The sequence below is a fragment of the Pundamilia nyererei genome, unplaced genomic scaffold (assembly GCF_000239375.1).
Source record: "Pundamilia nyererei isolate P.nyererei 1_Seehausen unplaced genomic scaffold, PunNye1.0 scaffold00030, whole genome shotgun sequence".
NCBI lineage: Eukaryota > Metazoa > Chordata > Actinopteri > Cichliformes > Cichlidae > Pundamilia > Pundamilia nyererei.
In genome coordinates, this window is record NW_005187431.1 from 2,718,559 (window position 1) to 2,733,115 (window position 14,557).

At 39.2% G+C, this 14,557-nt stretch overlaps 1 protein-coding gene across 1 annotated transcript in view; it reads left to right on the top strand.

Annotated features, from left to right (window-relative positions):
- The window catches only part of col16a1 (collagen, type XVI, alpha 1), a 77,738-nt gene that overhangs the window by 24,281 nt on the left and 38,900 nt on the right, over nt 1-14,557 (top strand). The window contains exons 5-9 of the mRNA XM_005728844.2: nt 511-634; nt 1,358-1,639; nt 3,521-3,601; nt 5,480-5,548; nt 11,165-11,197. Of these exons, the coding sequence (XP_005728901.2) occupies nt 511-634; nt 1,358-1,639; nt 3,521-3,601; nt 5,480-5,548; nt 11,165-11,197 (589 nt within the window). The remainder of the gene's footprint in view (nt 1-510; nt 635-1,357; nt 1,640-3,520; nt 3,602-5,479; nt 5,549-11,164; nt 11,198-14,557) is intronic.

The following is a 14,557-nucleotide window of genomic DNA, read 5'->3' on the forward strand; positions in this document are numbered from 1 at the left end:
AACCTTTACTGGCTAATGAGCACCAAAAGCACTGGATACAAATCTATTTCCCAAAACAATGGAATGACTTCATAACACCTTTTGTTAGCAATCACTGGGAGAACTTATGACTGTAGTTTTAGTTTTCTATTCATTCTTCATAGACTGGTAAACCGTGAATATTCCAGTTTTTCTTTTCCTGTTTTTTCTGCCTTTTTCATTTCTCCTCCGATAAAGAGAGTAATGCTCCAAAGAAGCATCAAAAACACATTATAACTTTAAACTTTATGTTTTTAGTTTGTAGCACAAGCCCTTTGTAGTTTAGCTATTTTCTTATTTTTAAAAAATACTTTTGTTGCTTGTTCTCAGTGAATTCTCTAAAGTGTGAGAGGCTAGCACTCTCCATGAGCTTTTAGTATAAAACTGGAGAAGTCCCTCTTTAATCATTCTCTGTGTGCAGCTTCACAGTTTGCAGCTCCTGTGAATAGAGGAGTGTCTTGGATCTGACCCCTCTGAACTTCTGTGCTCCAGCCAGGTGTTCCCCTATGGCCTGCCAGAGGAGTTCACTCTGGTCTTCACCCTGGCGTTAAAGAAGGCTGCCTTGAGAGACACCATCTACCTCTTTCAGATATCGGATGCGCAGGGATATCCACAGGTGCGGCTCCCTCATCATTTCCTCAGTTTTACACTTTCTCCCCCTCCCCCTCACTACTCTCTTTCCTTCTGTTCTCTCATTACTTGCTTCTCCCTTGATCTTTCACCTTTTTATCCCTCTCACTTTTTTGTCTTTTCATTCTCTCCGCCGCTCATCTCTCTCTTGCATAGTCATCCACTTTCCCTTTCGATTTCTTTTCTCTTGTGACATCTTTTCAATTTTCTCCCCCCTCTTTCATTCCATACGGCTTTTGTCCCCTCGTATTTTTCATCTGATACCCTCTCTTTTGCTCCCTGTCTCTTTGTCAGTCTTCTTTCGATCATCTCCGACTCTCCTCTTTCATTCACCTTCATTGTTATTCACTTGTGTTCCATGATGAAGCACTGGAGTCCCTCGGAGTCCCGATAATCACTAAGAGTTGGAGGCCAGATTTAAATACTTGGCGTGTATGATGGATGGAGGCCAAGTCGCCTCATTAGCAGTGATTGATTGGCTGTACTGCTTGTGTGTGTAATTAATATGTCTTTCCCCTTTGCTAGTCAATTGTACAGGTTTGTTAGGTGGTAATCACGTGTACGTACTGTATTAAAGTTTGTTGAAACCACTGCCAGTCAAACACTTTGAGATATACTTCTTTTTGTTTTACCTATTTGCATTATTTTGAGTTTAACTGGTACAATGCCACCTCATTTATCCTGTTCTTTGCCTCCAACTAAAACCCAGCTCTCCGTAGACGTCAGCGGCCCAGATCGCACCCTGTCCTTTCGAGCCAAAGGGGCAAACCCTTCAGCGGACCTGGTGGGTTGTGTTTTCACTGGAGAGGGAGTGGAAGCCTTGATGGATCTGCACTGGCACAAGTTGGCCCTCAGTGTCCAACACGGAGCTGCTTCCCTCCATGTGGATTGCAGCTCAATTGAGACCAAACCCCTGGAGCGCAGAGGAGCCCTTCCCTCTGATGGACACACTCTGCTGGGTATTCGGGCGTCAGATGCTGGGGCTGTGCAAGTATGAGATTAATAAAAAATATAATAATTTTATTTTTATAGTGTCAACAATAAACAACAATTTAAAAAAAATACAGAAAATCATAAACACGCAGGATATAAAAAAACTTACATGTATAGTTAACAGGAAAACCTCAGTAAAGACACTTCCTAGATAGTAGATACAGTTGGACCTAATCTGGCATTAGAAAATGGTGTGTGGGCCAGATGTGTCCCAAATGGTTGAAACATATCTAGCATCTGGCCCGTATCAGACGGACTTTGGCAGAGTTAGACAATCTGAGTCAGCGTTATAAGTAAAGACTAAATGAGACCCATAAAATAGGGCCACATTTGGGCTAAACATTCAGTGCTCTTTTGGTTTTACAGAAGGGAACCCTAAAAGCTGCTTTTGATTTACTTTGGGTGCTCAGGAAGAAAGCTTCAATGCTGAGACACGAACAGCAAGGTCTCATTCACCCCGAGTAACAAAGTGAGTGGCTGGAAAAAACCAGGAGACTTCTGCCAGAGGACTCTATAGGGATTAAAATATCAGCAACGTAACCGAGAGTCTGATTGTGGAAAGCCTGAGCCATATTTTAAAATCAGTCCTCAAACTCAGTTCGTAAATATGCAGAAAATGGAGCGACGTGATCTGTTTTTTTTCTTCCGTGGCGTGACTTAGGTGCTCCCAATTTCAACAGTGAGGCTTCTTTCACAAAGCTGGGTGCAAAACAAATGGAGAGCGGTGCAATCTGCCGCCAGCACATTGATTAAAATAAAGTGGTCGACAGAACTCGAAGCCAGATTAAAACACACCAGTTACCAGAGTTTGCAGTTGTCCTTTTGAGCCTCCTGAGCATGTTTCAGTGTTGTGAATTAAGCAAGATTGGAACATTTTTTTTCCACCCAAAAAATTAAGTCTTGTTGTTTATAGACGGTATCAATCACAAGTTAAATTTAGTTTTTTTTTAACTCCTCTAAAACATTCAATACAACTGCAAGCAAAGCCCAAGGTTTGCCAAGGGTAGACTTTTTTTAGCTAGTGCTTGGCCATTCCATGCTTTTAAAAATGGTCTACTGGGAAAATAGAGGGACATTAGGCAAAGAAATATCACATGCTTGACTTCACGGTCTTGACTGTTGAGGAGCTTTTGATTAAGATTAAGGTTTGCAACGTAAATGTCATCTCAAGTTACTATTTGAGCATATGGTGACCTTTAGTCTCTCTCTGTATGAGGAACAAACTGTTTCAGAGGTGTTATGAATGAGCCAGGTTGAGGTTAGTGCCACAGATGAGGGCATCCTAGAGCACAGTTGAGTAATATAACACAGTAGACCCCTGACATTTAGAATTTCACCACTTTATCGAAGCATTTATCCAGGAAAAAAGACATTCCCTACCATCCTCCCATAAATGCCTTTCAACTGAAATCATAGATATTTAAGCTTATATGTACGTATATATGCGTCTGTTCTACACCCATAAGGTTTTCATTCCTTTAAGACAATCTCAATGAGTCCTGATTTAAAAACATAAGCCTACCTAAGCGAATATATGTAGTGAATTGAGACTATTAACGCTAAATAGATCCAGTAATCCGGACAATTAATTTAATGATCGGTTAACCGGCCTAGCTGGGAAAACAGCTAGGCCACTTTTGTCAGTTCAGGGGGGAACACACGCACACTCTCACACAACCGCAGACATTCACAGGAAGCATCTGATGAAGTGATTTTCCATTGCTTTACATTAATGAGAAATTAACTGACTCTCAGCCATGTTTACTGCCTCATTTACACTTGATGTTCTTAATAAAATAAACAAAGCAAAGTACCCTTAGACACCGCCATATCCAGCACTGTATTTACTATCCTCTCTCTGTCTGTCTGTTTTTTGCAGATGGATATTCAGCAGGCAATGCTGTATTGTGACCCCTCACTTGCCATGCACGAGGCCTGCTGTGAAATACCTGGGGCACGGGTGAGAGTGGAAACCCTTACTGTCTTTACCAGCAACTATAACTTTGTCTGGAGCAGAGGCTAATAGCAAAGAGTTTAAATGAAAACTTTAGCTTTTTGGGAAAATCGTTGCTTTCTTTCTACGTCTACGTGCACTTTACAGCATGCCCTACTTTAGCATAAAAAAAAGCTGCTTAGCGCACAAAAGAGCTAGCTTAACGCTGTTGGAACACAAAAGAAATCTACTTACTGACATCTCCAAACACTATCAAATTAGACCAGTGTTGGGGCACAAAAACTTTAAAGCAATCACCACAGAAATGGAGGCTGCAAGCCTGACTGTTCATCACTGCTTTTGTTACCTGTTGAAGATGAGGATCTGGCTGCTGGGCTGGTGTTAGCATACACTCAGCTTCAACAGAATTCTGGCTTCTTGGCTAGCTTTGAGTTGTGTTAGCAGTAATGCTGTTATTTCTGTTTGAAGATCTTTGGCTTGTTTAAACCCGAAGTTCATTAAAAATTCAAATAAAGTAAAAAAGAGTTGTTTTGTAAACCTGACTGAATGTAAATTTGGGGCAGACTCTTACTTTTGTTGAACCAAAGCTGAGCTGAACTGAGCCCCGGTGACTGTAACTCAGCACTTGTCGCAGCTCCATGACAGTAAAAGTAATCTGTTGGATGGCTTTTACTGTTAAACAGCTGCAAGAAAAGCTGAGTCTGCATTATCCAAATTAAATACCATAAAAAAAAGTCTCTGCAATTTCTCTTGAGACTTTATGGGTTTTTTTGTTAATCAGCAATGCTTTGTCTTTATAATGCTCTATTCTGTTTTCCCCCCTCCACTTATTTTTGGTGGTCAGAAAGGAAGAAAAAAACTTGGCTGCAGATCATGGTATGCAGGAAGCCCATATTTTTATAGGACTCCATCAGCTGTTTGACTAAGATTATTGTCTTAATTCTGCTCCAGAAACTTTGTTTGAATCTATAATATGTTAATCGACAAGAATTTAATTTGGTTATTTGCACATAAAATGTGATTTGCCAATATTATTAGCTTAAGGCGTGACTAAAAGCCATTTTCGAACATTCACGTTCCTTGTCGCACCTTCCAGAAGCCATTTTCTATTCTGTTTCATTGTTTTTATAGTTCGTCGTCTTTCTCTTGCCTGTCTACCTCTTTTCTTCTGTGTTTTTGAGCGGTTATTGTTTGCAAACTTCAGACAAGCACCTTATCAAATAGAAAACAGATGCATTGGACTGAAAACCCCATAAAAGTGTGTTGAGCAAGCAGTTGTTCATGGGAAGAATTGTAAACAGCCAGTTCAGAGTATATTTTTAAGCTGAAGGTATTTCATGAATTCACCCAACTTTTTGTAGCAATTCTCCAGGGTTGTCTGTGCTTGCGTGTCGTTTCGTGCATGCATATGTGCCTTTTTCATTACCAGATGAATTCATGGGAGGGATACAAACAGGGTGAGAAGCTCCTTCAGAAGTTTGAAAATGCAGAGGCCTCTGGAGGAGGGATTGGATCCTGTAAAATTGATTAGAGGGTTTGAAGACGAAAACCTCTTCTCCTTTGCTCATGGCGTGTGTGCTGCAGGGCCTCCTCCAAGCGGCGTTTAAATTTGAAATGAGAAGTGGAGGAGCACATACATATGTGTATACGCACACCCATGAAAGTTGCAGCGTCTTGAAACGCAACTACATAAGAGCAGATTTTGTTTCTACACACAAAGTCAGCCACTATTATGTTATTTGAATGTGAGTGCTTCTTATCAGAAGGGACTTATCCCAAGCATCTCTTAAAGTTGGTAAAACATGATTTTAACCAAATTTTACATCCTACCCAAAGCAGAAATTTGACCTTAGTGATCTAAATCTTGTCTTTGCTCTCTTGCAGTGCCCTCCTGATGCTCCCAAGAGCCGCCGTGCTGCTGAAAACGACCTGTTGGACAACACATTTAACCAGGTAAGACTACCGATGCACAACACATGTACAAACACAAAGCGAGAAATTTCTAGTTGCTTAGAGATAAAAATAATAATAATAATAATTACACAATAATCACAGAACAGCAGCACACACTTGGCAATTATAAACCATGTGGACACCACTACTAAAGATCAATAGGACGTCAGTGGTATTTCAACTGATGTAAACATAGCAAGTTACTGATAATACTTCAAAATGTTGTATTACTTGTACAAATGTATTTAATTTATTAAATCAACATTAGTTTAAAATAAGTTTTAGTGGATTCACTCCTACACTGTCTGTCAAGGAGAATTCTCAGACTGTCACTGCCTCCATTTGTAATCAACACATCTACAAAAGACATCACAAAACCATAAAGTGAATAAAACATATGAAAAAAGTATGAAAGGAGCATACTTTGTTCAGATTTTGATTTTTTTTTTACTTAATGTATGTTAATGTGAGTCTGTCTTCCTCTTGCTCTCTCTCTTGAGATCTGGTGTACATAATCGTGACATCAAAGTTATATTGGCAAGAAAAAGTCAGTTAGTGACACTTTAGAAGAGTCTAATAATCACCACTGTCAAACTCACACATCTCCAGTATGTGTCACTACGGAGCTCTGCAGGGGACATTGGAGAAAAAAAAATAAAGCTGAAGTCTTGCGAGATCTCGCGAATGTCTTTTCTTCTCAGCTCGAAGCCGACCGGGAGGTCGAGGCACGATGTGCTGGGAGTGCGATGATGAACCGAGTAGAGTTACTTTTGCGAGATCCCGAGTTACTTTTGCGTGAGTCCTTATCTGATGTATTTATAGAGGACATGCAGAAATGTTCTTTCCCATGGTTTTTTAAATACTATTTACCAGTCAACTATAAATCAATGACTTTTCAATAGTGGACAAATGGGATGCACCATTGGGAGAGGGGTGAAATGGAATAGTCCAAACGATAATAGCTTTATTTTTTTTAGATCAACTGTAACTTTATGACTTTTCAACCTTTTTGTTGCCACCTACTCTACACTTACTACTCTATACTATATTTTCTAACGTTAGTTCAAGATTTATTTAACTTTAACCCAACCATACCCATATGGAAAAGAAATAGTAAAAACTTATATGTGATTACTCATGAAAATGGCCACTTTCTCATTACTTTCATGTATTGTTTTAGTAAGTATCCAAAACATACAAGTTTCATTATATAATTTTTCAAGGGATCTTATATCTGTTTTCACTCTTGTATGCTTTTCATACAAGTTTCACACAAGACAGATACAAACTTTATAAGATTTATATATATCTTTTCCATATGGGTAATAGATGATTTAGATGAACGGCCAGCATTGATTTAATATCGTCTTACTGTCCAGAAAATATTGTAATCACCTCTCAGAAGAAGAAAAAGCCAAAAAAAAAAAACCCCAGAGTCAACAAGATGTTCCTGCTTGAAGTCCACTTGAACGTATCTCATGGAAAAGGAATATCCCTCCTCTTATTCTCCTACCTATGTAAGTTATTTGTCGAGCATCAGTTTAAATGACCCACCAAAGAAAACATGTTTGGCTACTGAAGAACTATGGCAGAGTAAATGGAGGAAAGCATCTTTTTTTACCCTCCAGGTGGACATTAGGATAATGAATCGATGTCATGCGGAAACTACGAGAAGACACACATGCACCAATTACCGTACACAGCAGATTCGCTTCTTATGCACAAGTATTTCTAATACCAATGACAAACACTTTACTCTAGGAACAAAATGAAGGGGGGGGGAAAAAACAAACCCTTGTCTCTTGGATCGTGAATTATCTCCCCCCCGCCTCTCATCAGGCATAGAAATAACACAGACAAACACAGACATACACTTGGCCACAACTTTGTTCTTCAGGCAGTTTGAGCTGTCTGAGATGCTCCTGCTGGCAAGCAAACGCCGGCCAGCAGGACTTGTACCAAATGGCTTTGTTGTTCTCCGTTGAAGCTCCACCATGGACAACATGTTTTCTGCTCTGCAGTAGTCTTTATCATTTTGTCATTTTCTGTGACTTCTGTTCAGTAAAGTCTGCTGGTAGCAATTGTTCAAAGTGTCTGTGAGCAGGGTCCAACGCATGACAAATAGAGCCTTATGCAACACATGGGAGACATTTTTTCCACAAATTGTCACAATACTTTTCAAAATTTATTTTTTGTTCTTGCTTTAATATCGCTTGGTATGTGGAAGTTCTTCCAGTAACATACAGGCAATTTATTTTTGTTTTCACAGCTGCCTGTTTTATTATTCATATTAATGGGACATGTATCTAATTATCTCTTCATTAGGGCCTGGTGTTTGTCCTGTGGGGTGCTAACTTAAAACTCTGGCAGATTCTAAGACAGTAATCAGTCCCATAGATGGTTTCCTCACCTTTCACTCTTTCTCGCCTTTTCTGCTATTATAAGTTCTCGTAGACTGACTGCTTTTAGGTAACAAGACATTTAGTCTTATTATGATTAATGTTTTTATCTCTACTGTACCCGTTCTCTCTCTCTCTCTTTTTGTTTTTTAAAATAGCATAGCGCTCAAAGACTGGTAATTCTAATTTCATCTGTGTATCACTTTTGTACACCCTAAATAAACTGTGAAATCCAAGATTCCAGTGTGTGAGCCAGATGTTATTGATGCATACCAGAGCAACCATTAACCTTGGATTAACAGAGAGACAGCAAGTTAACCTTGGCATATGTGAAGAGACTCGAAAAACAACTTCTCTAGACGTGGATTCCTTTCTTTTTCCTCTACAAATAGCCTTCTACTACTTCTAAACATGAAAGTTGTTTTAGAGTGGCTGGAGTAAAAGTTGTACACCGTGGCTCTAGAGGGACCTGCGAAGTTATGTCACTTAGCACTTAGCATGGTTCAACACTTGGTGACAAAACCCGTTGATGGACGAATTGCTTTCTGTGTAGCTTTTGGGCAATTTTTTGTTGTGTTTATGTGCTTTTTAAGGATAAAGACTGAACCTGAAAATTTCAGGTAACAGAGGCATAATATGAATATAAAGCTATTGAAAGAAACTCAGCTTAGGTCATCAAAGTGAGCATTTTTTATGATCATTATGTTTTTTAAGCAAAACTTACATTTAAAAAAAATTGTAAAATATTCTGTTCCTTCCCTACCTCACATCTGATTCATGCATACACCTGCTTTAGCTCAGCTTGTTCCAACTCTTCATGCATGTGGAAAGAAATATTCAACACAAAACTCATCCAAGAACTGTTCAAATCTATATACTGGAATGCCTCTTTCATTATGTATTAAAAAATAATATAGCTCTTAAGATTAGTTAAATACAGCGTGAAATAAACAACAACAGTATTGCACATGTCGTTGTTTATTTAACAAAAACTAAGCCAAAATGCAGACGCAGCGCATGAAAAACTAAGTACACCCCTGATTCTGTACCTTCTAGAACCACATTTAGCAGTATGGTATAGTATAGTATATTGAACTAATCAGCTTTTTGTATAACTTAACACAATGCTGTGGAATTTAGGCCCACTCTTCTTTACAATCTTGATTCCGTCCATCAACATTTGTAGGCATTTTTTATGTACAGCTCTCTTAACATCTCACCACAACATTTCAATCAGGTTGAAGTCTAGACTTTGACTGGACCATTGCAACACCTTGATTCTTTTCTTTTTCAACCATTCTGTTCTAATTTCAGCACAGCTTTAGCTGACTCACTGACTGTAAGGTGTCTAGAGCCAAAATCGTCACGCCTCCATCACCATGCTTGACAGTTGGTAAGAGGTGTTAGTACTGACGTTTGACTTTCACCAAACAAAAGTACTTTGCATTATGGCCAAACATGTCCACTTTGTTCTCATCTATCCAAAGGACAATAATCCAAAGGTCTTGTGGTTGTTTTAGATGCAACTTTGCAACCTAAGCCATGTTGATACGCTCCTGTAAGAGAGATGCTTTCTCCTTGCAACCCTTCCAAGCAAGCCATACTTGTTAAGTCTTTTTCGAACTTTAACATTACGCATGCTAACTGAGGCCTGTGGACTGTAGCTCTTTGGATTTTGGAGCTTCGTTGAGCAATGCCTGACTTTGGGGTGAAGTTAGTGTGATGATCACTCCTTGGAATATGGGAATTTCTTTCACTTGGGAATGCTCTCTCACTTTAGAATCATGGATGTCAAATTGTTTGGAAGTTTGCTTATAACCCTTTAAAGACTGGCACCCAGCAATTGTTGCTTCTATAACATTATTGTAGATTATTGTTTATTTTCATAAAATAATAATGACATGGTGTTATATGTCATTTGGTTTTGTATTTACCCACCTTTCAGATCTTGTAATCACCAGTTCATTTTTTTCTTTATTATATCCTGATTTTGTCCTTTATCATATCCTGAAATCTCAGTTGCATAACCTCCCCTTACCCTGGTGATATGCTAGACAGGCTGCCAGGCTGTCGGGGCTAAGAAAGAGTGACCATTCACACTCACATTCACACCTACGCCAAATGTAAAATCACCACTTAACCTTCAGTATAATGCATATCTTTGGACTGTGAAAGGAAGCCAGAGTGCCTGGAGTGAACCCACACAGGCATGCGGTCACAGCAGGTACTGCCTTTCTGAAGTATAACAAATCTCACCCTCAGTGTTTCTTATCTTTGACCACTGGAAACCTCTTTTTCTTGCTTTCAACCCAGCACCCCCAAAAGGTCGTCTAGTCCTCAATAGACTCAATAGTCCTTTGTGTTTCGTTTCCCCATCGTGTATCTCTTGGACTTTTTATGATGAGGTCTAACACCAGCCATAAAAACGACTTCTCCCCTCTTCCCTTTACTGACATGCTTTCTTATTGTTCACTTCCCAACTTTCCATCTTGGAACAGGTTGTTTCCGCTCAGCGTTCTGTGCTTCCTCTATCCCTCTTGTTGTTGGCTGTTTTTACTTATTTATTTATTTTGTCTGATTTTTTATTTTTTTTTTATACTGTGCACAGCAGGGTCCATCTCTTTACTTACCCCAGGGCTCCAGAGTTACAGCGTTTGCTTTCTCTCTCACTTTACTCATCTTCTTTCATCTCTTTTTCTTTTTCATGAAAACCAAAAATAAAGAATAAAGGATAATGACCCATGTGTGCAACCAAGATGGCCCTTATTTCATCCTCCTTTGTTCTTCTTCTGATGCAACGAATTGTAATGGTAACATAAATTTACGGGGATGCGCCGGACAAGCAATAGGAAAACAGAAGCTTCTCTATGCCACTCCTAAAAAGAAAAAATGTCATGTGATGTAGAGCCCTGTGATTTTTTTGAGGGCATTTGGTTACTTATAGGAACAAAGCACAGGAATTAAAAGGAACTAGAAACATACCATAATAATAATGTAGATTAAACAAATTTGAGAAGGAAATCAGACTCTGGTAAGAGTGTTATCACACCAGCACCAAAATGCTAATCTGTTTGAGTCAATATGGCCGAATATTAGCTAATCAAGTCATTAAGGTGAAAATCATGGTGGTCATGGTCATGCTCAAATATGAGTTGAAGAAAACAAAAGTGCCTGACGTTTTCTTTCTTTGCTTTCTTTTCTTCGTTTCTGCCAACAGGAGATTTTTGCATCCAAGGATCTTGCAGAAAAAGTAAGTCTCACATACACACTAAGCACATGTGGTTTTACGGTTTTACGGTACTGAATTTCTAACCACATTGCGCACTTGTTGCATAAGATGGTCGCCTCAACGGAAGAGAGCTCTGGGTTCAAAAAGTGAAGCTGACATGTTCTGCGTTTGTATTCTGGCGTTCTTTAGGAATTCATTAAAAGAAAAAAAATCAGGTTAGGGAGGAATCGCTAAGAACTTATTTGCAGCCTAGGATGTACCCTTCCTTTGACCCCAGTGCATTCTGCAATCTGAACCGGAAATATCAACCATATGCATGGATAACAACTCTTTCGGCATTTATATGCTGTTGAAACAGAAACCCGAAAACAATATGCAGGCCATGTGTGTGTGTCTGTGTATACGTGTGTGCAGGCTGCGTATATGTGTGTTGTGCATGAGACTGTTTCCTCCTGCCTCCACACATTCTCACAGCTTGCTGACTGACTGAAGACTGATTTACACCTCATTATTCGCTGGGTCTCAGTTGGGAGTTGCTTCTGCCTATTAATTTTGTCATTCACCTACAATAGGCATGTTCTGTTCACAAATAGAATACAAAACTCCAGACGCTTCATTATGTTGCTCCGGTGTGTGCTTACTAATGCGGGCTGCCGCCTCCGCTGACTTCCTCAATGTAGGTTATTACCTGGGTTGGAACATGCAGCTTGCCCTGCCGCTGGGGGCACACACACACACACACACACACTTTCAAGGAAACAAATGTGAGTTTTTCGTTTGTGCTACCAATGTAATTTGGTCAAATTATACAGGCAGCTGTTTTATTCAAAAGTAAAAAAAATGGTTGTGCGACCCATAGGAATCTATTGATAATACGAGGAGATATTATGCATCGCTGATGCCAACAAATGAACCAAATAGGCATATGAATTAGTATGATTATTGTCATAAATGATGTGAATAAAGGGTTGATTTGACTTGTGCGTCACAATCCCAAAGCTCAGTTAGAAACTCGTTTTCATCGCAATCTTGATGTCATTCTTTTTCATCTATTCTTTTGTAGTTTGTTCGTCTTATACGAGTGCATTCTTGGGCATGTCAGTCAAAATGCTCAGCATCGCCAAGCTGCATGTTTTCATGAAAGATTCCTTTATGATAGGGGGTGTCAAACGTAAGGCTCAGGGGCCAGAATTGGCCTAGTGAAGACTCCAATCTGGCCCACTGGATGGTTTTGGAAACTGTGAAGGAGAACATAACTTTTAACATGTTTTACAGGTTTTCCTACACACAAAGGCCTCTCCAATAGCCAATCATATTACACCACAGTAATTAAACTATAGATTTCTATACTTTTACACATTTATGTTTTATAATTTAAGCCCAATTAGTCATGCTGAGAGATTTCTTTTATTTTCTACAGCTGCATTTCTTTATCGTGTAGAAAAACTCTGACATACTGTTGAAATTGCTCTTCTTTTTCTTATATTAGGATTTTTCATTGATTTAAGGTATACTTACATTTCTGTACATGGACAGAAAGGGGAGGTTTCACTGATCTGGTCCATATAAGATCAAAATGGGCTGTATGTGGCCCGCGATATGAAATTAGTTTGAAATCCCTGCACTTTGAATAAAACCTTCTTGTTCCTGTTTTAAGATTTGTCAGTGAAAGTTTTAATGCACTACAATAATTCAGTGAATTGCATTAGAGGAGATTATGATTTTTTTATTTACACTTGTAGATTTGCATTAGTGTCCGCTGGCTTGAGACCTGGCAGATGGAGAGAAGGATTGCCAAAAAGTGTTACCAGAAGGCTCCCTGACAGAATGTTGGTGCCTGTGTTCTCAGATGTTTAAGCTCATAGATTATGATCTGTGCTGGTTAGCGTATCGAAACCTTTTGACTAAGGTATTAATCGAAATATTTTGACGGAAAGGCTCATACAGTCAGTTTCTTCAAAACACAAGTGTAGGAGGAAATATTCATAGGCAAGAGAAGACAAAACGCCTGTGTAATGTACTTTTACTTGTAATACTTAACTCTACTGGAAATTCAACTTTCTGGCCTCACCCGAGGAAGTGCTGACCATATGTATCTGGCAGTTTCATAGTCTCTCAGATACCCGACAAAGGTCTAAGGGCCAAAACATTGTTCTTCCAGTAAAGTTTATATGCAAGTAACAGGACAGTGAGTGGGAGTTGTTTCTCTCCTTGCAATGATTATCCAGTTATCCAGAGCATTTTAGCTAGAAGACAAAGTTGGCCATAAGTTGGTGAAAATAAAGAAATCTTCAGCAGCTAAAAAATACTGAGCCAAGGGTTAGCAGAGCCCAACATCAAGAAAACAGAAACATGACTACAAAGTAATGCCAATGTTGCCCTGTGCAGTGTTTCCTAAACTCGACTTTGAAAAGTACTTGAAGATAAACGAGACTCCTGCCATTTAAAAGTAATCCTTTATTTCATATCATTACGTGTTGCGAAAAGTAACTCATTAGAGTACAACCCCCAATACCTCAAAAGTTGGAATGGTGTGTGAAGTGTCAGTAAAAACTGAAAATAAGGATTTGAAAAATCTCATAAACACGTCATTTATTCACAATAAAACACAGAAAACACATCAAATGTTTAAGCTGAGAAAATGTGCCGTTTCAAGAAAAAAATAAGGCCATTCTGAATTTGAGGACAGCTACTACTCAAAGAAGTTGGGGCGGGTCTATGTATCTTTAACAGTCCTGGGTCTTCTTTGCATTTTTGACACATTTTTTCAGTTGGTCAGAGGTGTTTACTTTGAATCTTTTACTACAAAGGTGTGTAAGAGATGCAGCTTAGCATCTTAGCATTGTCTTGCTGAAATATGTATGACATTCCCTGAAAAAGATATTTCCTGGTTGGGGGAATATGTTGCTCTAAAACCTGTATATTCCTTTCAGCATCAATGATGCCTTTCCAGATGTGCAAGCTGCCAACTGCTTAGCCAATTGCACAGTGCGCCCTCCATACCATCAGAGATGCAGGTTTTTGAACTTAGGGCTGGTAACAAGCCAGATCCTCTTTAGTCCTGAGGCCCACTGGATGGGCATAGATGTCCATGTTTTCCAAAACCAATTTAAAATTGGGGGTTTTCTCAGCTTAAAACAGCTTCCCACTTTTAGTCCATTTCATATGATCTGTGGCCCAGAAAAGATGGCAGTGTTCCTGGGTGATGTTTACATATGGCTTCTTCTTCATATGTTAGAGCCGGAACCTGCATTTGTGGATGGCACAGTGAACTGTGTTCACAGACAAAATTGGGCCTGTTTGTAATACAGAGCCACCTGAGTACCCAAAGATCCTGACCATCTAATTTTTTTTTCGGCCCTGTGCACAGAGATTTCCACA